At 42.3% G+C, this 24,587-nt stretch overlaps 1 protein-coding gene across 1 annotated transcript in view; it reads left to right on the top strand.

Annotated features, from left to right (window-relative positions):
* SPATA18 (spermatogenesis associated 18) overlaps positions 1-12,854 on the top strand; it is a 41,197-nt gene extending 28,343 nt beyond the window's left edge. The window contains exons 7-13 of the mRNA XM_040334902.1: positions 4,130-4,364; positions 5,049-5,207; positions 6,667-6,842; positions 8,004-8,127; positions 9,939-10,013; positions 10,120-10,165; positions 12,421-12,854. Of these exons, the coding sequence (XP_040190836.1) occupies positions 4,130-4,364; positions 5,049-5,207; positions 6,667-6,842; positions 8,004-8,127; positions 9,939-10,013; positions 10,120-10,165; positions 12,421-12,428 (823 nt within the window). The 3' untranslated portion in view covers positions 12,429-12,854. The remainder of the gene's footprint in view (positions 1-4,129; positions 4,365-5,048; positions 5,208-6,666; positions 6,843-8,003; positions 8,128-9,938; positions 10,014-10,119; positions 10,166-12,420) is intronic.
* The last annotated feature ends 11,733 nt before the right edge of the window (positions 12,855-24,587 follow it).

Below are 24,587 nucleotides of genomic sequence, written 5' to 3'. Positions count from 1 at the left end.
CGTGTTCCTATCTGACACAATTATTAATCATATTTGTTGTACATTAATGCTTTCATGATCAAAGGAACAAAAGGCTACAGCGTAAAAGAGACATTTAGACCATTGTATGTGTGGCAACTGTTTGGAGGTAGACCCTTTTCTGTGCCAGCAACACTGTGTCCATGTGCACAAGGATCTACAAAGATATGGTTTGATAAATGTCAAGAAATGGTTTATGGTGCTTGCTGCTCAGAGGTTTATTACAATAATTCATAAAATAAGGAGTCTTGACACATTGCATACTAAGCATGCTTACTCATAAGGCCCTCGTAAGTAAGTACAAATACTATAGGCGTGATGTTGGAAAATTGATTTTCTAACAGGATACAATTATAAACAAGTTGAAAAATTATCTTCTAGTAGAATGCTTTTTCATCTCTGAATTTTACAATTTTACCATCATATAAAAGTTTGTTAGATTACTATTATTAGTAAATTAGAGAAAGAATGAGTTCTGCCCATGGCCAGGCATAGTTACCAGCTGTGTGCTCACATCACATTCTGTAGAAAATATAGCCACATTTATTTGTCTTCAACTTAACATCTTTTTAATCTTTTCTTAGCCTGTCTGAGCATTTAACGGGCTAATGGAAAAAGGAAAAAATATGTTTTTATTAAATGGCTAGATAGGACTTGAATGTTTCTGTATGAGAGGCTCCTGTCTATATTTTTCTAATCAGAGTCTTCTGGCTATTAGTTTAGCCTATGATATGGTGTGATAGAACATCCCTGCCCATCTATTCAACAAATTCTATTAGTAAAAGGCAGTAGTTTCTATTCCTAACACATTATTGCAGTGGTGTCCAAACTTTGGACTAACTATGTGAGTACACTGTACTAACTATGTGAGGTTAGTCCAGCGATCTCCCCCGCTGAGCTGTTGTGTTCTGACAGGAGGAAAGCCCCCCCCACCAAAACACTCTGATCAGCACTCTTCATCATTGGTTGAGAGCACTGATCCGGAGTTGTTCAGATGTTGGTTTTCCACCATGCACATCCGACAGAAGTCGGCCGACTGGCCAGCTTCTATCTGACATGCTGAAATACACACAGACAGAATGTCGCCCAATTTTTTTGAACCAGCAAATTACTCCCAACATTTTGCCTGTGTGTACGGGGCTTTAACAATAAGGATAGCTGATAAGCAGAGAAAGTCAGAAAGATCACAAGTTAAAAGAGAAGTATGGCAATTTCCCCCCTCCCCCCCATAATCATACTTACCTAGGTGGATGCAGCATCCAACCAATGCTGCATCTGTCCCTGGCGTCTCTGCACTGAGAACACTGGCTCACTGGAGCGCTGAGCTGTGGAGGGGCAGGGAGAAGCCATCTTAGCGTCTCATCGGCTCGCTGAAAGGCTGGGACAGGTATCAGAACAGGTACCCGACAGGTCCAGACATCCAGATTCGTGATGACGTGGTGCCTGGACTGATTTGTGTGACGTCAGCAGAGAGCGGACTTCAGACCGCTCTCTGCTGAAAATGGGTCACAGGAGTGCAAAACAAATTGTACTCCTGTGACCCTTAGGAGAAGCCCAACTAAATAAGCTCAGGCTGGACTTCTCCTTTAATGATGACTGATATAGATTGTGAACCTATCTGAGAAATAAAACGTTATTATTTTTTTTTTGTAATTTAAAAGAGGGCAACATAAAACATATGCTTATTCAGAGCGGACACAGACACGGTCCACTCTCCTCTATGGGCAGTCAAATTTATACAGACCGCCTGTCCATTTTCACCCAACTGTCATCTGATCCGATTCTCCAGACAGATGGGGAACGATTTAGCGGACAGGATCAGATCGGATGTCAGCAGGTGGTAACGAACACATGTCCATTCACACCCCGCTTTTCCATAGAGGAGACTGAATGGTCCGATCGGGTCCACCTGATCAGTCCGCTCATGTGAAAAAGCCCTAAGGCGGGATCGTGAAGAGTGGGATATTTTTAATTTTGGAAGATAAAACTTATAAAAGTCCATTAAAGAGACAATGACAGGGATGCACAAAAAATGTCTAAATGTGAACTCTCCTGGACGGGCCGTTTAGCTACTTTTAAAATATTTATGCTACCCCAAATTCTATACCTTTTTAGAACACTTCCCATGCCTATTAAAAAAAACACACCTGGTCGCGCTTAATAAAATCTTGAAAAACTTTGTCTGGCAGAAAATGAAACCAAGATGTTCACATGCCCAACTGCTAAAACATAGGTATGCTGGAGGCATGGGAATGGTAGATCTGCGTGATTATTGGGTAGCTACTCACCTAACCCAGCTCAAAAATTGGTTTTCGATGACGTCAGACAAACTTTGGATAGATGTTGAAAGACAGTGTAGTTCTACCCCCTCACTTAAGCATATGCTACTAGCTGATGCTTGGAAGCCGAGAACACTAAACCAATTGCCTCCCTCTACTCAGGCCTCCTTAGAGGCGTGGAGAATACTTTGCTCCATGAAACCCCCTCAAGATCAGGGAGTATCTGTACCTACTCCAATTAGGGTAGTGGAGCTCATAATCCCTAATGTATCTTTTCAATCCTGGGAAAGGAACGGTATCTCAACCCTCCAACAATTACTAAATAATAATACTCTCAAGTCCTTTGTTCAGATCCAGTCTGAATTCCACATTCCTGCTACAGACTATTACCTATACCTCCAACTATCTCATCTCCTCAATTCCCTTGCCCCCCCTGAAATAACTTTATATAAACAGAGTTGGCGCTTCTTTATAGATGCTCCTTCCTCAATCAAAGGTACTTCCCTATTCTACAACATGCTACAGAGCAAACTTAATTTCCATAAATCCACCCCTTACCAAAAATGGGAAACAGACCTGGGGGAATCTTTTACCACCTATCAATGGCAGTCAGCTTTTAAGGCCATCTACCAAGCTTCCAAATGTGCTAACCATTGGGAACTAGCCCACAAAATTGCCCTGAGATGGTACCTCACTCCGTACAGACTGTCTAAATTTATAGCTTCATATTCCCCGTTGTGTTGGAGGGGCTGTGGGGGGGTGGGCCAGCTCATGCACATTTTTTGGTCATGTAGACACCTCACCAGCTTCTGGAACAAGGTGTTTTGTACAATTTCTGAAATTACGGGGATTATTACTCAACCTTCTCCCGCCTTAGCAATTCTCAATGTAGGTATAGATCTCTACCCCCCAGATTGCCGAAAAATTGTCACCCACATCCTATTAGCTGCTAGGCTGTTAATCGCCAGGAAATGGAAATCCAACTTATCTCCCAACGTGTCAGAGCTGGTTGATATAGTGAAACAAAACTTTGCTTATGAGAACTTACTGGCGTATAAACACGGCTCTAGGCAAATTTTTGACCGTCATTGGCAGTTGTGGACCCTCTGGGTCAAAGACCGGTAAAAGTTAATTGACTGATTTTGCTGTTCTCAGGCCTGACCTCTCTCTCTCTCTTTCTACCTCTTTCTCTTCTTTTCCCTGACCGACCCACAGCTCGCACTTTGCATTCTAGATGCTTGTCGTACCAAGTCTGTTGTTTAGGTGTTATTTGTATTTTGACAAGGTACGTTTTTGTTTTTGTTTTTTTTTTGTTCCTTTTCCCTACCCTTCTCTTTTCTCCCTACCTTTCTCTATGTACACAGCCTGGATGATTCACTGAATTGTTGTTGACTGTGTCCGTAGCAGCATGTACCATGCTCATGTCATATTGTGCTTTCTAATGATTGCTTCCATGCTCAATTATTGAGATTATATGCATTGTACACCGATTTTTGATGCTATGATACATGTTCTGTATTTTTCTAATCTTTAATAAAAAAGAATGAAACAAAAGAGACAATGACAATTCTTCTTCGGCTGCATGTGTTCGCTAAGTTTAAAATAAATTTTAAAAAATTGTACAAAAAACAAAAATCAACATTAATAGCTGTCTTGGGCCGCATGTGACCCATGGGCCATAGTTTGGACACTCCTACATTATTGCTTAGCCTTCCTTTAAAGCACATTTTATGTATCTACATTCTTATGATATGTATATAGGTCTGAAAATATTTCATTTAGTGATCATTTTAACATACACAACTTTATTCTTTCTGTTGTTCACAATTTAGGCTTTCTAGGAGTCGCTCTCCAAGCCCAATACGTCACTCCAGCAGATCAGCCAGCCCGTTTGCCAGGAGTGAGTCTCCTACAGCAGCCCAGCTTACCAACTCTTCCCGTCACAGCCGGCTAATATCCAGATTCAATGACATCTATGCCAATGATCGTCTAGATGCACAGACTCTGTTGAGACGTTACATAGATGACCTTGAGATGGTGCAGAGAATAATTTTTATTGCCACTGTGGTATGGAAATATGTCTTTATACTTTTTGATAAATTCCACTACATGTTGTCTATAAACCAGGGCTATATGTTTGTATCAGTTTAGATGCAGACGCAGTACACATCTATGTTGTAAACTGTAACCTACAAGGTATTGAGTTGTAGGTGTCATTGGCTGTTTATGCACAGATAGGCCCTCTATGTGTAGAGGCTTCTAATAATCACTTCACATCAAAGTCACCCCTGAGATATTTAGGAACTAGTAGCGGGCATTGGAAGCCTTTCATAGTGGCGGTTTTCAACACAGTAAAGATTGCATGTAAAGCCAAAATCATTGGCCAGGAATGGTCAGGACTGTCAGATGCCGTTTGCTGTATATGTCCAATAGGAGGCCAAAATTATGAGTTTTAAAGCAGAGCCCAAACCATGTGCACCACTGTGAGTTAGGTTTTTTCTGACATTTTTAGACTCCAGTATTGGTTACAATGGTTATTTTAAACATCATAACATTACAGTTTAGAGCATATTTAATGGCTTCTGGTAGTTTCTTGCCCTAAAGTGTAGCATACAGGATAACCAATGGTACCTTTCTGTGCACAGAAATCAATTGGTAGTAATAAAGATTTATTACAATTGCTGTTGTGAATGATGTGATATGATTCAAACAAAGCTGATATGCACTTTATCTCTCGTGTGTTCTGTGTAGGAATCCTTCCATGCAGCCAAGATGGCATATAGACAATTTAAACTCCGTGTAAGGAAGTCCTTGTCTCCATCCCACATGGGACCCGAATCTTTGGAAGATGCTGTGACTGACTATATTGTTCGCAACCTGGACCTGTATGATGTCCAATCCAGTGTTAATGTAAGATGTAACCCTGTAATACTATAAAGTAATAATATACACATAATGGCCATGTGTTTCGTACAGTAGTACTGAGCCATGACTGGGCTTTATTGCTCTATTCTCTCCAACCTATAGACTTTCTATAAAACAAATTGAGTTTATCTCAACAGTTGTTAGGCAAGGTTGCTAATCACTTTCCCTAATCTACAGATGAACACTAAAAAGATAATTTACTGATTTGTATAATAAATCAAAAAATGTATATACAGAGCATCAAGAATGAAAAAACTGTGTGAAAATTGTGCCCTGTATACATCTAAATTGTGCCCATCTAAAAATGGTTAAGTGTATATGCTTCATGAGAGAAAGGGGTTCCCCAGTAGGGCTTTTAGGCAGCGGGATCAAAAAGTAGATTAAATAGTTTCAGTAAAAAATTATATTTATTTGCTGATGATATCGGATGTCACAGTGAATAATGGTGGAAAATATACAAATATACAAGAAGAGTACAAAAGTAAATATCACAATCCTGGTTGCAGTAGACATGAATACATATACATCTCAAAGTACTATGGGTTATTGTACAATGTAGATCCCCAATGTAGGTCCCCAGGAAAGGGGAACCCCTTTCTCTCATGTAACTTTGGGGCGAGCAGCTCTTCCATCTCTACCCCCTGTGTCCTGTCCCTATCCCCCCTACAGTGTATATGCTTCATCCTTAATGACCTGATCAATGTTATCCTATATGATTTAGGCACAGTTAGCTTTCCAGAATTGTAAATTTGGTACTGTATAAACCAGGGTTGCCCAACCATTAGAAGAGTGAGGGCCACTTAAGCAACTTGGTAGTCGGTCGCGGGCCACAATCGGGCGGAACAAAGGTCACGGCTACTCTATAGGCCCCCTGATCCGATACACCCAGATGGAAGGGGACAAATCCCCTTCTGTTTTTTGTTTAGCGGATCGGATTGGAGGTAGGGAGGCGTAAACGGACAAAAGTCTGTTGACATCTGCCGCTCTGTAGAGGTGTATGGAGAGTCTGACTGGTTCGGGTTGATCACGTGAAAAGGGCCTAAGACTGCTTTTACACTGTTGCGCTGCGGTTTACTAACACCGTGGGTGCAGCGCAGTGCACCTGTGGCTTTTCTGCAGGTTAGCTGAACTTTGTCATAGACTCCGCCTGTGGCAAGAGCCGGTGCTGTACAGAAAGCATTGCCTAATGGGTATTTGCTCCGCAGCTTCTTGCTTCCTCTACCGCCGGCTTCGTTCACAAACACTAATGCTGTGGGATGGTGGCTAAGCAACCGGCGATCTAGGCTTCCCAGTGCAGAAGGTCATGGGCCACATCAGAGGGCTCCGCAGGCCACATACCAGGGACACTGGTTGGGGACCCCTGGTATAAACAATGACCATGTATGTGATCATTAATACTGATATGTCAATGATAATGATTGTGTTTTTTTTTTTTTTTTTTTAGGATGTGATCAGTGCAATGAATGTAAATCCTAAAATCTCCTTCCCACCAGAAGTAGACTTCATTCTAATCAGCAGCTTCATCCGGGAGGTGTGTCGTGTGGCATTTGCAATGCAGACTATTGAAGCCCCATTGGACATTGCTTTTGCAGTTGACGGAGAACTCTTTAGTGAAACCAAGTAGGAGACACTTTGTCATTGCTATACATTGTTTACTTTGCTAATTAAGTTCAGTTAAGCAGAATATAATAAAAGAGCGTGTGTGTGTGTAAGATTGCAGTTATCCTTTAAACTAGTGTGTGTTGAGGCTAACCTCCTTTTGTAATTATTTATTACAATATACTGTAGATTGTGGTCTTGGACTATAATACTGTATAACAACAGTCTACACAGCTAGACCACACAGCTTTCCCTGAGACCATAGATAACATAACTACAGGCATACCCCACTTTTAAGTACACAATGGGGTTTATTTACTAAAGCTGGAAAGTGCGGCTTTCCCTGGGACCATAGATGACATAACACACTACAGGCATACCCCACTTTTACGTACACAATTGTTTTTTTTTTACTAAAGCTGGAAAGTGCAAAATCAGGCTGCATAAAAACCAATGAGTTTACAGGTTTTATTACAAAAGCTTAATTGAACAAGCTGGAGTTAGAAGCTCATTGGTTTCTATGCCGAAGTGAGCCTGATTTTGCACTTTCCAGCTTTAGTAAATAAACCCCATTGTGTACTTAAAAGTGGGGTAAGCTTGTATTGGAAACACACAGAAAAGTAAGGGTCTCTGTTACGGTAATAATGAGTACACAGAACCCCTAAGAAAAGTAACAGTCAAGATATGTTTTCCAAAAATGTATGTATTATTCCTCCTTAAGAAGTGCTTGTGTTTTTTTCATTGTTGCTTTGTGTGACGGAACTATTACTGGTCCCTTTTTTGCCGTACTGCTAAATAGGGCTATAAAGGAAGCTGTTTAGCAAGATCCTCCACTTGGTTAAGACTAAAGGCCAGGAGGATTTTGCTATGGGTCCACATCTATCCAAACCCACATTTCCAATGCTGTAGAATTAAGACCCCTGTATATCTTGAATACGTTTGATGGTAGAGCTATAAAAAACAAAAAAAAAACATAATAAAGCAATGATGCTCACTGCTTTTGAAACTGCCAAGCTGAACAAGTTCTCAAAAAATTATGCTCATCAATAGGTAAATCTTTAGATACATCTTTAGTTACTGATTACTGTTACAACATTAGGCATTTTTTTATGGTTGTGTGCCATATTCTCCGGGATTCGTGTTTCAGTATTAAAGTAAAAATTATTATTACTTTTTGTATAGATATCGTCGTACCTATGATTCTGAGTTTACTGCACCTCTAGTGTTTTACCATGTATGGCCAACCCTGATGGAAAATGATGCTCCTATAGTCAAGGGAGAGGCAGTGACCAAAAGAGGAGCCCTGGTAAGAAAACTATGATGGTTTAAGAAAATTGTATTTCCTTATGTTAACATCACTTGTGTATAGTCTTTCTTTTGCAAATAAATATTTAAAGAGAACCTGTCATAACATTAAAAAAATCTAAACTGTGCATTACCTGCAAAAGAAAGACTAAACATTTATGTGTCCCGCCACCTGCCTCACCAATCTTTGTTCTATGGAATAGCTATATTTGCTGTTACAATACGGCAGGAAAGTGATGCCCAAGGCATACACTACCCTTTTATAAATATGCCCCTTAAACTAGAAAGCCCAAATGGTGACTATAGGGGAAATCACTTGATGCATCTGTGCCTCTTCCAACACCTCATCTTGATCCCCAGATATCCCTTCATGATCACAATGTTATGTTGATAGCACTATGCAAAGGAATAAAGCCCAAATGGCCCACAATGCTTCCCCCTCCTCTCCTAGTTTTATCCTCACAAACTTTTAGGAAGCAATTTAAAGAAATTCATGTATGTTATATTTAAATATCAAAGATTTTGTTTAATACATACATAACTAGTTTAACCACTTTGTTACTGGGCACTTAAACCCCCTCCCTGCCCAGACCATTATTCAGCTTTCAGCGCAGTCATACAACACTGTACCCAAATTATATTTTTATAATTTTTTTCCCACAAATAGTGCTTTCTTTTGGTGGTATTTGATAAACTCTGCAGTTTTAATTTTTTGCGCTATAAACAAAAAAATACAGACAATTTCGAAAAAAACACAATATTTTTTTACTTTTTGTTATAGTAATATCCCAATTTTTTTAAAAAAAAAATATATATTTTTTTCTCAGTTTAGGCCGAAACTTATTCTTCAACATATTTTTGGTAAAAAAAAAAATCGCAATAAGCGTATATTGATTGGTTTGTGCAAAAGTTATAGCACCTACAAAATGGGGGATAGATTTATGATTTTTTTTTTTTACTACTATTGGCGGCGATCTGCGATTTTTGTCAGGCCTGCGATATTGCGGCAGACATATCGGACACTTTTGACACTATTTTGGGACCATTCACATTTATACAGCGAACAGTGCTATAAATATGCACTGATAACTGTATAAATGTGACTGGCAGGGAAGGGGTTAACACTAGGGGGCGAGGAAGGGGTTAAATGTATTCCCTGGGAGTGATTCTTACTGTGGGGGGAGGGGACGGACTGGGAGAGGTGACCGATCTGTGTCCCTATGTACAAGGGACACAGCATCGGTCTCCTCTCTCCCTGACAGGACGTGGAGTTCTGTGTTTACACACAGAGCTCCACATCCTTGCTCTGTCACTGCCGATCGCGGGTACCTGGTGGACATCGCAGCCGCCAGGCACGCGCATCGGCATCACGTGACACGCCAGGCACAGAATGTAAATAGCAGGACGTCCAGGGACGTCCACCCGACACTTGAGAGCTGCGCTGTGGACGTCTTTCGTCTACAGCGCGGGTCTCAAGTGGTTAAAGGGTGTTTTGTAATATATCTTGTTATATACGCCTGGTGTTTAAGTTTCCATCTCACACTCAAAGCCCCAACATACATTCAGGTTGATTTACTAAAACTGGAGCGTGCAAAATTTGGTGCAGCTCTGCATGGCAGCCAATCAGCTTCTAATTTCAGCTTTTTTAATTAGACTTTGATGAAAAAAACTAGAAGCTGATTGGTTTCTTTGAAGAGCTGCACCAAATTTTGCACCCTCCAGCTTTAGTTAATAAACCCCATTATGTCATAGGTTAGGCATCCTAATTTCAGATGTTTGTGTCATCATATTTTGCATGTAATTGCCTTTTAGTGGAGCCCACGCAAGAGCAGAAGCAGAAGCTCCAGTCCCCTGCGCTCCCGATCAGTCAGTCCAGGACGTAGCTTGGTAAGTTTCTAAATTTTTAACAGAAATCATTTTGACTGATAAAATTGTCTAAATATACTATTTTCAAAAATGTTAACAATGTCAATGTATTATTCATCATCTTCAGGCATCCAGGAGCCGCAGCCCCTCCCCCCGAAGAAGTGGAACCCCAAGTAAGTTGACCAATAATCAGACAGTGGCATTGGCTGGGTCAGGTACAAACAAAACATTTCAACAAAAAAACAAAAAAAACTTAGTTTACAGTTTAACAGTTTACAACATTTCGATTTTGGCTTTTGATCTCTTTTTATGTTTTAAACTGTTCACACCTTTTATGCTATATCATTTATTAGGTGCATTTAATGAATTGCTTTACATAATGTTTTTTCTTGAAGTTATGGTTGTGGATAAAGGGTGGGCTGTATGCTTTACACTGTTGCCTTTTGCCTTGTTTTGTTATATGGTAGTCTACAATTTTACGTAGTTTGATATTATAAACATATATTTACAATGCTTTAGTTAAAGTGGAACTAAAGGCACAAATACTTACCTTAGCTTCAACGGTCTGACTCTCACAAGGTCCATTGACAGCATCCTTCTTCTGGGTGCTAAAAGAGCAGCAAATACTCCCCAAGGTAAGTATTAGGGACTTTTTAGGCAACAAGGGAAAAGAATGTAGACACAAATTATGTAAATCCTACCATTTACATTATTTCTGTCTACATCCTTTTCCCTTGCTGGTCTTTAGCTGTTCTGATGGGCCGGTGTGGGATGACGTCACTCCTGTGCATGCATGGGAGTGCAGTCATTCCGGCACACTGCTAATGTGCCGGAATGAAAATTGACCACCGCACGCACAGCGTACAGTGTACATTCCGCGTACATTCCGCAGAGGTTTGCTCATTGGCAGTTAAGTGTACTTTATTGCAGACGAGACATTGCATTTGTCTTCTGCAATAAAAAGCCTGCCTGTTTGCAATTTTACATTTCGTTTTGCTTTAATTTGTATAGGTAATCTGCCTGGACTTTTGTCACTGACTGCCTTCTGGAAATACTAGTATGCAAATCAGGACACATTATGACATCACTGCCTATGTTCTTGTTCTGGATTGTGATTCAAAAAATAATTAAAGCGGATGTCCGCTGAAAAAAAAATATTAAAAGCCAACAGCTACAAATACTGCAGCTGCTGACTTTTAATATTAGGACACTTACCTGTCCTGGAGTCCAGCGCCGTCCGCAGCAAAGGTCGAGCGATCGCTCGTCACTCTGCTGCCCCCCGCTATCCTGGGTGAGGGAACCAGGAAGTGAAGCGCTCCGGCTTCACTGCCCGGTTCCCTACGGCGCATACGAGAGTCGCGCCTGCCGATTGGCTCCCCCTGTGTTCTGGGAGCCGAGTGTTTCCAGAACACAACAGGGGGGGGGCAGGAGGTGACGTCACCCGAAACTGTGTGGCCGGAAGTGGGTGAAAATACCCGTGTTTAGACAGGTATATGCACCCCCCTCCCCCTGAAAGGTGTCAAATGTGACACCGGAGGGGGGGGAGGGTTCCGATCAGTGGGAGTTCCACTTTAGGGTGGAGCTCCGCTTTAAGCCAAAGACAGCCAGGCAACATTTTTTTTTACAAGAAGGGCAGCAATGGCAGTCCAATATATTCCCTGTAACAAGTTTCCTTTAAACCTGTGAAGGGGAAAAAAATCTACTGCAGGTATTGCAGGCAACTTTAGTTAAATTGTCTGCACCGCATGCCCCAGAGACATGCAGCAATTTCATTCCTTGGCCCAGGGAAAATGTCACCTTCGTTTAGATTTGATGCTGAAGTATTATTCATGGAGGTATAATATATATTAAAAAGTCCAATAATATTTTTAGAAAATAATGGATTTTTTAAATTAGCTTCATGGGACCAATAACACAGTGAATAAAAGGAATGAAATGAACACTCATACATGCATAGCCCCCAACTGTCCCTGATTTGGAGTGACTGTCCCTGATATGGAGCAATGTCCCTCTGTCCCTCTTTCCTCCTCATTTGGATGAATAAAAGTGTTTTTCAGCACTAAACCTTTCATCTGATTTCGAAATAGCGGCATTTGTATATTCCAAAAGCCAATATAAAGGAATATTAGTGGTAAAAAAGCACTTGTGGGTTTAACCAATCTTGTTTTTTGTACAATTCCCCTTTAAGGGGGAGTGGCAGGGGGTATGTATTATGCCTGCATACTTTTGCTGATAGGTGTCCCTCATTCCTATCTCAAAAAAGTTGGGAGGTATGTACATGGCAACCATATCGTGGGACTTTCTGCCCATTATTACTGTCACACATTGCATCTGAGTTAGACATGTTACCTATTAATGCTATTGATCATGTCATTTACAACCCATGATGGTCCTTCATACCTGACTGCTATACATTTTTCTCCATTAGGATTCTAACTGAAAGAACCTGTCTATCAGAATTCAGACAACATCAGTGGTGCTTCTTGTTTTATCCAGAAACCTCAGATCTTCATTGTAATAATGTGAATGGATAACTATTGACATTTGTATGTAGTGTGTTTTACAGTTTGTGTATTTTTTTTATTTTTTCACTATAAACTAATGCACATTGTATTGATTTTTTTTATATGAAAATCAATAATGTCAGTTCATATGTCCTAAACTGTGTGCAATATCCGCAGGGAGAGGTTGCACTAATTGTTGTCCTAAACAATTATTGCAAGGCTTCAATATTACTTGACATAGTAAACTGACAATACAAATAAATTGCCTTATTTTTATGATTACTGAATTTTGAATGCAATAGGATTTACATACTACTTAAAATAAAGATTATTTTTACCTACTGTTACAATGCATAAATAACGATATGTTCTTTTTACGCACCTAGTCTCTTTACTTACTTACTTAGCTATATAATATCTATGTATAATAATTTGATGTTAGGGTCCCAATTGTCCCTTTGCAATTGCAATGGGAACTTGTGGCTCATGGACATCACACAATGCCTGACCTCACAAAAATGAAAAAAAAGTGCCTGTAAGTGGTTTTGGTTGTAAATACTATCTCCTGCCAAGATGTCCTGCAGTGGTAGGGGCTCACACTGGTCCTCAGCCGGTCTTCAACTCATGAATAGGGATGAGCTTTGCGTTCGATATGAACGTATGTTCGACTCGAACATCGGTCGTTCGATCGTTCGACGAAATTCGAACAAAATGGGTCATTCGCGCCAAATTCGAGTGACGCAAAACGTCCCATAATTCACTGCGGCGTTGAGCGCTGATGATTGGCCAAGCATGCTGTATGTCCCGCATGCTTGGCCAATCACAGTGCTCAAAAAACGAAGAGCCATAATTGGCCAAAGCCGGGTGGCTTTGGCCAATTATGGCTCAGGGGGTTTAGTACACGCCCCACACTATAAAAGGCAGCCTGCAAGGCGGCCTCGTGTAGTGTGTTCCGGCTCTGTTACAGAGAAGAGCAGTCAGACAGTTAGAGAGAGAGAGATAGATAGAGACATAGTGTATTTTCTACTAGATAGATAGATAGATAGATAGATAGATAGATAGATAGATAGATAGAGCAGGAAGGCTAGTCAGTATAGTTAAATTTACAGTTTGTAGAGAATATATTCACATCCCTAGGAGTTGTAAATATATTTATAAACTGTATAGCTTAGCTAGATCTGCTATTAGTATTTGTCAGGCAGGAGATTGTGCTTGATGCAATGCTCTAACGTGTTGTATTGCCTGCATAGTGTTTAGCTTAAACATAGTACCTAAACATAGTACTCCGTGTTAGTGTACGTGTGCTATTTAATTGCACATACACGCATTACCTGTTACTGCACGTGTGCTATTTATTTGCACAGAAACGCAGTCGCTGTTAATGCAAGTGGGCTATTGAATTGCACAGAAATGCAGTCGCTGTAACTGCGCGTGTGCTGTTTAATAGCACCTAACGCATTTGCTGTAACTGCGCGTGTGCTGTTTAATAGCACCTAACGCATTTGCTGTAACTGCGCGTGTGCTGTTTAATAGTACCTAATGCATTTGCTGTAACTGCGCGTGTGCTGTTTAATAGCACCTAAACGCAGTTGGTGTCACTGCGCGTGTGCTGTTACATAGCACCTGAACGCTGTTGGTTTCACTGCACGTTTGGTGTTTAATAGCACCTAAACGCAGTTGGTGTCACTGTACGTTTGCTGTTACATAGCACCTGAACGCAGTTGGTGTCACTGCACATTTGCTGTTTAATAGCACCTGAACGAAGTTGGTGTCACTGCACGTTTGCTGTTTAATAGCACCTGAACGCAGTTGGTGTCACTGCACGTTTGCTGTTACATAGCACCTGAACACAGTTGGTGTCACTGCACGTTTGCTATTACATAGCACCTGAACGCAGTTGGTGTCACTGCACGTTTGCTGTTACATAGCACCTAAACGCAGTTGGTGTCACTGCACGTTTGCTGTTACATAGCACCTAAACGCAGTTGGTGTCACTGCACGTTTGCTGTTACATAGCACCTGAACGCTGTTGGTGTCACTGCACGTTTGGTGTTTAATAGCACCTAAACGCAGTTGGTGTCACTGCACGTTTGCTGTTACATAGCACCTGAACGCAGTTGGTGTCACTGCACATTTGCTGTTTAATAGCACCTGAACGAAGTTGGTGTCACTGCATGTTTGCTGTTTAATAGCACCTGAACGCAGTTGGTGTCACTGCACGTTTGCTGTTTAATAGCACATAAACCCAGTTGGTGTCACTGCACGTTTGCTGTTACATAGCACCTGAACGCAGTTTTGTGTCACTGCACGTTTGCTGTTACATAGCACCTGAACGCAGTTGGTGTCACTGCACGTTTGCTGTTACATAGCACCTGAACACAGTTGGTGTCACTGCACGTTTGCTATTACATAGCACCTGAACGCAGTTGGTGTCACTGCACGTTTGCTGTTACATAGCACCTAAACGCAGTTGGTGTCACTGCACGTTTGCTGTTACATAGCACCTGAACGCAGTTGGTGTCACTGCACGTTTGCTGTTACATAGCACCTGAACGCAGTTGGTGTCACTGCACGTTTGCTGTTTAATACTTTGCACGTGGCTTTTTGTTGCGCTCCAATTACAGTATGTTTGAGGGGTGCCCTTTTTTCTACAATTTTGCTTTCACAAAAAAATAATGGCCCCCCACCACCTCTAAAATAAGCACGTGCGCAAGCAGTATTAAATTACTTTGTTCTTATAATAATTTCATGTTGTGCAGGGACATTTATAAACACGTGCCACTACTATAGACACACAGCAGGTGTGATATTTAAAGGAATTTTTGATTTTTTTTTTCACTTTAAGCATCATTAAAATCGCTGCTCCGGAAAAAACGTCCGTTTTTAAAAGTTTTTTTTCCATTGATACATGTTATCTGGGGCAAGACCCGGGTTCTGAAAGACGTTTTCCAACATTAAATTGAATATTGGTCTTTAAAATGAGCGTTTTTGAATTCGAACGTTCGAGTCCCATAGACTTCAATGGGGTTCTAAATGTTCGCACAAACCCGCGGTCTGTTCGAACGTTCTGGTGCGAACCGAACCCGGGTATGTTCGGCTCATCCCTACTCATGAACAATCTGGTAGCTTGGCCTTATACAGTGCCTAGAAAATAGTATTCATACCCCTTGAAATAGTTCACATTTTGTCATGTTACAAACAAAAACGTAAATGTATTCTATTGGGATTTTATGTGATAGACCAGAAAAAAAATGACACATAATTGTGAAGTGGAAGGAAAATGATAAATGGTTTTCAATTTTTGTTATATCTGAAAAGTGTGGCATGCTGTTATATTCAGCCCCCCGAGTCAATACTTTGTAGAACCACCTTTCGCTGCAATTACAGCTGAAAATGTTTTTGGGTATGTCTCTACCAGCTTTGCACATCTTAGCTCAAGTTCTGTCAGATTGGATGGAGAGCATCTGTGAAAAGCAATTTTCAAGTCTTGCCACAGATTCTCAATTGGATTTAGGTCTGGACTTTGACTGGGCCATTCTAACACATGAATATGCTTTGATCTAAACCATTCAATTGTAGCTCTGGCTGTATGTTTGGGGTTGTTTTCCTGCTGGAAGGTGAACCTCCGCTCCCAGTCTTAAGTCTTCTGCAGTTTTTTTCTAAAATTGCCCCGAATTTGGCTCCATCCATCTTCCCATCAACTCTAACCAGCTTCTCTCCCTGCTGAAGAAAAGCATCCCCACAACATGATGCTGCCACCACCATGTTTCAACAATGGGGATGGTGTGTTCAGGGTAATGTCCAGTGTTAATTTTTCGCCACACATAGCGCTTTGCTTTTAGGCCAAAAAATCTGACCAGAGCACCTTCTTCCACATGTTTGCTGTGTCCCCCACATGGCTTCTCGCAAACTGCAAAACAGGACTTCTTATGGCTTTATTTCAACAATGGCTTTCTTCTTGCCACTCTTCCATAAAGGCCAGATTTGTGGAGTGCACAACTAATAATTGTCCTGTGGACAGATTCTCCCAGCTGAGCTGTGGATCTCTGCAGCTCCTCCAGAGTTACCATGGGCCTCTTGTCTGCTTCTCTGATTAATGCTCTCCTTGCCCGGCATGTCAGTTTAGTTTGCAGTTGTGCCATACTCTTTCCATTTTCGGATGATGGATTGAACATTGCTCTGTGAGATGTCCAAAGCTTGGGATACTTTTTTTTATAACCAAACCCTGCTTTAAACTTCTCCTCAACTTTATCCCTGTCTGGTGTGTTCCTTGGCCTAAATGATGCTGTTTGTTCACTAGGGTTCTCTAACAAACCTCTGAGGCCCCGTACACACGACCGAGTTTCTCGGCAGAATTCAGCCAGAAACTCGGTCGGAGCTGGATTCTGCCGAGAAACTCGGTCGTGTGTACACTTTTCAGCGAGGAAGCCGACGAGGAACTCGTCGGGCCGAAAAGAGAACATGTTCTCTATTTCCTTGTTGTTCAATGAGGAAAGTCGGCCCGCCGAGCTCCTCGGCGGCTTCCACACTGAACTCGGCGAGGAACTCGATGTGTTTGGCACGTCGAGTTCCTCGGTCGTGTGTACGGGGCCTGAGAGCTTCACAGAATAGCTGTATTTATATTGAGATTAAATTATACACAGGTGGACTCTATTTACTAATTTGGTGTGCATTATGTTTTTTGTTTATTTTTAATTCTTTATTTAAGTTTATGCAACAAAACTAGAATGACATGACAGCACATTTCCGACGAAGATTATCAGCGGTGACATGATGGAAATGAAAATAACAGAGATTGATAGTCACTAACCAAGTAATATACCAAGTGTCATTATGGTAACAGATCGTGACTAACAACTCATGGTCATAGGAAAAAACATTAGCATGCAGTGAAAAATATTTGCAGGAACACGATCTGCATGGACCTACTGAGAGGATTGGGTCACCGACAGGCACATATCTATTGTAAGGTAAGGTGTGCATTATGTTAAGGATTTAATTACAACACCAACATAGTCCAACTAACAATAAATATTTCTGTGTTAAAAATACTGTCACATTTACCCATACAAGCTTTTTAAAATAAGGAGAATAAGGAGTGATCATCAAACGCTGTCATTCTACCAATATGCCACTAGATGACACCAGTGTAAAAAAGATGGAAGGCATCAAGAAGAGTGAAAGAAAGAAAATAATACAATTTTGACAAATTAAAACCAGGATATTCTTATAGCAAAGTAAATTTAAAATTAACAATAGTACAATTTATAGTGATCAAATAATTTTCAGTTGATTGTAAAGATTTACTACTATTGTGTAAAATTATTGGGATCAAGAGAATTACATGTAGAATCCAGTTACCTAAGGCTTTATTGCTATACAGTATATCATATTACTAAGTGCCATTGGTTCCATTGTGCTATTTACCACATTTCTGAGGGCTGTAGTGCCATACTGTGATACACAATGGTGTAGATATACTGAAACTGGTGCACTCAGAATCCAGTGCAGCTGCGCATGGTAGCCAATCAGCTTCTAAGTCTAGCTTGTTCAATTTAGCTTTTACTATAAAACATGGAAGCTGATTGGTTACTATGTAGAGCTGCACCAGATATTGCACGCTCCAGTTTTAGTAAGGGTCCTTTCACACGGAGAGGACCGTTTTTGTGTCCGCTCCGTGTGTGTCCGTCGGCTCAGCGGGGATCATCCATAATCCCCGCTGAGCTGTCGGCGGACAGGGCGGTACCCGCACACTGTGCAGAGACCGCCCTGTCTTTCCTCCGCTCTCCCCTATGGGGAATCGGATGAATACGGACCGTCTGTCCGTATTCATCCGATCCGATGGACGGAAGAAAAATAGGGTTTTCTTCCGTCTGAAAAAAGGGACCTTTACGGACGCGGATCTTTGCGGACGTTAGCGGATGCATCATTCGCTAACGTCTGCAATCCCATAGGAATGCATTACAAGTCCTTAAACGGACTTGTAAAAAACGGATGAACGGTCCGCACATGTGAAAGGGGCCCAAGTCTTCCCCAATACTACCAAACTCTGGCGTTAACCAAAGCTCTGTTGCTATACACCATTTTACTAAGCTTCAAAGGTTACGTGGTGTCTTATACCACATAATTGTTGTGGTGCCATACTGTGATGCACAATGTTACCAATGTCTTCTGTTATCCGAAGCATTATTGCCATATGCCATATTTCAAAGTGCCATAGGTTCCATGCTGCTATTTACCATATTACTGACGTGCCACGGTGCCATACTGACATATTCTAAAGTGCTGTGTTGCAATATGCCATTTTACTGAAATGATTTGCTTCACAAGGCTATGTTGCTGTACATTATGAGGTGCCATGGTACATCATGTCATTTTTCCATGGACTCTTACCTCAATGATGTGCCTTTTACTGAGGAGTGTGTTCCGTCTGACCACTCTACCATACAGGCCTGATTATTGGAGTGCTGCAGAGATGGTTGTTCTTTTGGAAGCAGGGCCGGCCCTATCATGGGACCCGATGGTACCAATGTAGCAGGCGGCACTTTTGGGGGGGGGGGGGGCGGCAAATTGCGGTCCGCCATCCCGTTCCGCCAGATCCACTGAGTCGGCAAATTCCTGCCAGTGTTGCCAACCGTCAGTGAATCGGGGTGTCCGTGAAAGTCACGCCGTTCCGAAGCCGGCCCGGGGCTCGGGAAAGCTTCGGCGTCATTTTTGAATAGACGATCGGAACAGTGTCTCGTATAGTGCACTCGCCATAGGAGGACTTGGCCGAGCAGGGGTGAGGAGGAGGAGGAGGGGAGTAAAACTGGGGGGATATGAAGTGAGAGGAGGACTGCACTGGGACTGGGTGCCTGGAGGGTGAAGCGGCCATGGCATGCAGGGGAGGGACAGAGACTGATGTGCTCTGTCCACAGTCCACCATCATATATCTTCTCCTCCACATTATCAGTATGCTGTGTCCTCCTCCTGTGCCCCTTTTACCTCTCCATAGGTCCGAGCTGCCCTGATGGTGGACAGAGGAGGAGGCCACTGTGAGGGGGTGAGGAGGACAATATCGTATCCGCAGCCTCTGTCCCCTTCCTTTGTCATGTCCACAGCCTCTGTCCCCCTCCTGTGTCATGTCCACAGCCTCTGTCCCCCTCCTGTGTCATGTCCGCATGCCTCTGTCCCCCTCCTGTGTCATGTCCACAGCCTCTGTCCCCCTCCTGTGTCATGTCCGCAGCCTCTGTCCCCTTCCTGTGTCATGTCCGCAGTCTCTGTCCCCCTCCTGTGTCATGTCTGCAGCCTCTGTCCCCCTCCTGTGTAATGTCTGTAGCCTCTGTCCCCCTCCTGTGTCATGTCCGCAGCCTCTGTCCCCCCCCTGTGTCATGTCTGCAGCCTCTGTCCCCCTCCTGTGTAATGTCTGCAGCCTCTGTCCCCCTCCTGTGTCATGTCCGCAGCCTCTGTTTTTATATAACAATGTAATAATAGAAATAATGCACTTCAAGTACTTTTCTTATTATTTTTTTCACTAGTAATGGCAGTTATTTTTAGCGAGACTGCGTCATTGTGGTGGACAGATCAGACATTTTTGACACATTTTTGGGACCATTGACATCTATACAGCGAACTGTGCTATAAAAATGCACTGATTACTGTGTAAATGTCATTGTCAGGGAAGGGGTTAAATGTGTTCTCTTGTAGGTGTTTCTAACTGGGGGGGATGGGACTGACTGGAGGAGGAGAGAGATCTCTGTTCTTAATCACTAGGAACAGCAGATCTGTCTCTCCTCCCCTGTCAGAATGGGGATCTGTCTGTTTACATTGACAGATCCCCGTTCTGGCTTTCTGTGGAGCGATCGTGGGTGGCCGGCTGACATTGCATCCGCTGGCCACGCACAGGTCCTTTTATACTCCTATATACATGTATAGAGCTATAACAGGCCCTCTTTATACTTCTATATACATGTATAGAGCCATGACAGGTCCTTTCTATAGAGCCATGACAGGTCCTCTTTATTCTCCTTTACATGTATAGAGCCATAACAGGTCCTTTTTATACTCCTATACATGTAAACAACCATAACAGGTCCTCTTTATACTCCTTTATACATGCATGGAGCCATGACAGGTCCTCATTATACTCCTTCATACATGTATAGAGCCATGACAGGTCCTCTTTATACTCCTACTTACATAAATAGAGCCATAACAGGTCCTTTTCATACTCCTTTACATGTAAACAACCATAACATGTCCTCTTTATACATGTATAGAGCCATGACAGGTCCACTTTAGCTATCATGATATAAAATAATGGATTTGGGTGCTTTTTTGGGGGGTGATTTTTTTTGGGGGGGGGGCAGAACTTAATTCTTGGTACCAGGCAGCACAATGTCTTGGGCCGGCACTGTTTGGAAGGTTCTCCTCTCTCCACGGAGAAATTCTGGAGCTCTGTCAGAGTGACCATGGGGTTCTTGATCACCTCCCTTACTAAGGCCCTTCTCCCCCAATCACTCAGTTTGGCTGGGTGGCCCGCTTAAGGAAGAGTCCTGGTGGTTCCAAACTGCTTCTATTTATGGATGATGGAGGCCACTGTGCTCATTGGGACCATCAATACTGCAGAAATATTTCTGTACCCTTCCCCAGATCTGTGCCTTGATACAATCCTATCTTGGAGATCTACAGACAATTCCTTGGACTTCATGGCTTGGTTTGTGCTCTGACATGCACTGTGAACCATGAGACCTTATATAGACAGGTGTGTTCCTTTCCAAATCATGTCCAATCAACTGAATTTACCACAGGTCGACTCCAATCAAGTTGTAGAAACATCTCAAGGATGATTAATGGAAACAGGATGCACCTGAGCTAAATTTTAGGTGTCATTGCAAAGACTGTGAATACTTATATACGGTACATGTAATTTTTTATTTATTTTTTACTAAATTTGCAAATATTTCAAACAAACTTCTTTCACATTGTTATTATGCGGTATTGTTTGTAGAATTTTAAGGGAAAATAATAAATGTAATCCATTTTGGAATAAGGCTGTAACATACAGAAACAAAATGTGGAAAAAGTGAAGCACTGTGAGTACTTTCCGGGTGCACTGTACACTGGCTGATATAAGCTATATCAGGAATTTGCAAAACATACAATTATTTTCAAAATTTTGAACTTTAAATATACCTTAGAAGGGTGAGCCGTGGAAAAATCATTCAAACAATTAAATCTTTCAGCTTATGGAGTTTAAAAACCCAAGTTCAACAAAATTGTTTGCACAAGGCACAGTCAGCCAGTTCTTTCAAACAAATTATGTTTGAAGTTTTTGAACTATAAAAAGAGCATGAGAAGTTTGAATTTATAAAATGTATGCTGCATAACCCAGCAAACAGGAGCAAACTCCATGTGCCACAAAATAGCTTTTTGTGCAATAAACACTATTAAAGTGGATGTAAACTCAATTTTTTTTTTGATGTTACAATGTAGAGTATAAGATTTCCTATCATCTGTGCTCAGTCTTGCCACAAAGAGTTAATCCAGCTCTGAGCAATCCTCTTTTTCTTTTTTAGTGAGATAAATGGACAAACAGGAGAAAACTTTTGTCCGTTCTTCCCCCTTGCTGTGAGTGACAGGTTATTTACATATCTCATGCACTAGCCTGAGACAGGCATTATTTTTTAATTCCCACCCCCATTCCTTTGCTGAAGTCATGTGGTTACTTTTCTGTATTTTGACTGGATGTTAGCGATCATAAAATAAACTAAGTGTAAGGAATACATAGGAGAAAATTCATGTTGACAAGGGGAGTGTAGAGGTGGGCAGGGAGTCTACTGACATCACGACTCCACCCACCGAGCTCCAGACAACAGACCCACCCACAGAATCTGCAGTACTTTGGGTCTCATAACTAGGGTTGTCCCGATACCACTTTTTTGAGACCGAGTACAAGTACCGATACTTTTTTTTCAAGTACTCGCCGATACCGATTACTTTTTTTTTATGTCATGTGACAGTATTTTTTTTATTTATTTTTTTTACAATTTTTTTTTTTACAGTGATTTTTTTTGTTTGTTTTTTAGGGGGGGGTAGTGGATTGTCAGTGTGTTTTTTTTTATTATTATGATTTACATTTTATTTTTATTTATTTTTTAAAAAAAATATTTATTGCAATTTTTTTTTTTAATCAGCCCTGTTGGGGGTCTTTGGTGAGATATCAGGGGTCTTAACAGACCTCTGACATCTCCCCTTTAAGACAGAGAAAGGGACTAAGGACACAGATTCCCCAGTCCCTTTCTCAGCTGCACTGGAAATGAATGGACAGGAGACAGAGGCTCCTATCCATTCATAAACTGAAGCATTGTAAACACAGTTTACGATGCTCAGTTATATGAATGGACAGAGTCAGTGATCATCACTGACTCTGTTCATTCAAAAAAGATAGGAGCCGGGTTTAGTGGCTCCTACCGCCGCTCTCCATCCTGACAGAGGGGGCGGAGGAGGACATGGAGGGGGACACAGAGCACGGAGGGGGAAGCAGCAGCACGAAGGGGGGACACGGAACATGGAGGGGGAGAACAGAATGGAGGACAGCTGCGGCATGGCACGGAGGGGGAGAACAGAACGGAGGACAGCTGCGGCACGGCACGGAGGGGGAGAACAGAATGGCAGCGGCACGGAGGGGGGGAAACAGGAGCATGGAGGAAGAGAGCAGACGGGCAGCGGCACGGAGGGGGGACACGGAGCATGGAAGAAATAAGCAGAATGGCAGCGGCACGGAGGGGGGACACGGAGCATGGAAGAAATAAGCAGAATGGCAGCGGCACGGAGGGGGGACACGGAGCATGGAAGAAATAAGCAGAATGGCAGCGGCACGGAGGGGGGACACGGAACATGGAAGGAATAAGCAGAATGGCAGCGGCACAGAGGGGGGGGGACACAGGAGCATGGAGGAAGAGAGCAGAACGGAGGGGGGAACTGGAGATGGATACAGGGAAAGTCAGGTATCGGGTAAAGTATCGGAGCATTTTCCCCGAGTACTATGCTTGGTATCGGTCCCGATACCGATACTAGTAAAAAGCTAAAAAAGAAAACAAATGCAACCACCACATCTAAGAATTGGTAAACTGCAATATATTACATTTTTGATTTTGGAGCGGAGGTCCAACATAATAAAAAAAAATAAAAAATTAAAGGCAGGAGCTACAAACACTGTAGCTGCTGACTTTTAATAAGGATTGCAACCTGTCCAGGTTGCCCGCGATGTCAGCAATCGCTCGGGTCTCGGCTGCCCCGCCGCCATCCTTGGTGAGGGAATCAGGAAGTGAAGCGTTGCGGCTTCACTTCCTGGTTCCCTACTGCACATGCGCGAGTTGCACAGCGATATGTGAATGGGCGGATGTCTCCTGGGACACACACAAGGTCCCAGAAGGCACTGCTCCCCATTTCCCAGGAGGCAGCCCGAGGAGAAGAAAGAAGACCACCATGGACGAGGAAGTGGCAGATTAGGACGATCTGCCTAGTAACAGCTACTTCTGGTAAGTATAAAAAATATATATATTTATTTTTTTCAAATTTTTTGTAGCCTTTTTTGGGTATTTTTTTTTTTAGGGTTGACCTCCGCTTTAAAATGGAGTTCCAGCCTGTAAAAAAAAAAAAAAAAAAAAGTCAGCATCTACAAATACTGTGGCTGCTAACTTTTAGTACAAGGACACTTACCTGTCTAGTGATTCCGCAATGTCGGCACCCCAAGCTGATTCATCCATAAGCTTCGGGTGCAGGCACTAGTATTGCAAGTAAGTGAAACCGTCAGGGAAACCAACGGTGAAGCCTCCAGGCTTCATAGCTGGTTCCCTACTGCGCATGCGTGAGCCACGCTGCACTTTCGGAATGGTCTTGTTATCTTCTGGGACACGCACAGATATCGGGGGAAGGAGGAGGGGCCGACCATGACGTAGATGACCGTGTGGCCATCTTACCAGAAAATGGGAGCGGGTACTTGTCAAAACCAGGTTCCTGCTCCCCCCTCCCCCAAAAAACTGGCAAATGTGGTAGTGGAGGGTGCAAACAAGTTTACCCCCCCCCCCAAAAAAAGTGTTGGTGTTAA

Source organism: Rana temporaria, chromosome 1 (genome assembly GCF_905171775.1).
Source record: "Rana temporaria chromosome 1, aRanTem1.1, whole genome shotgun sequence".
Classification (NCBI taxonomy): Eukaryota; Metazoa; Chordata; class Amphibia; order Anura; family Ranidae; genus Rana; species Rana temporaria.
Note: the sequence above shows the minus strand (reverse complement) of the source record. Positions and strands in the feature narration are given on the sequence as shown.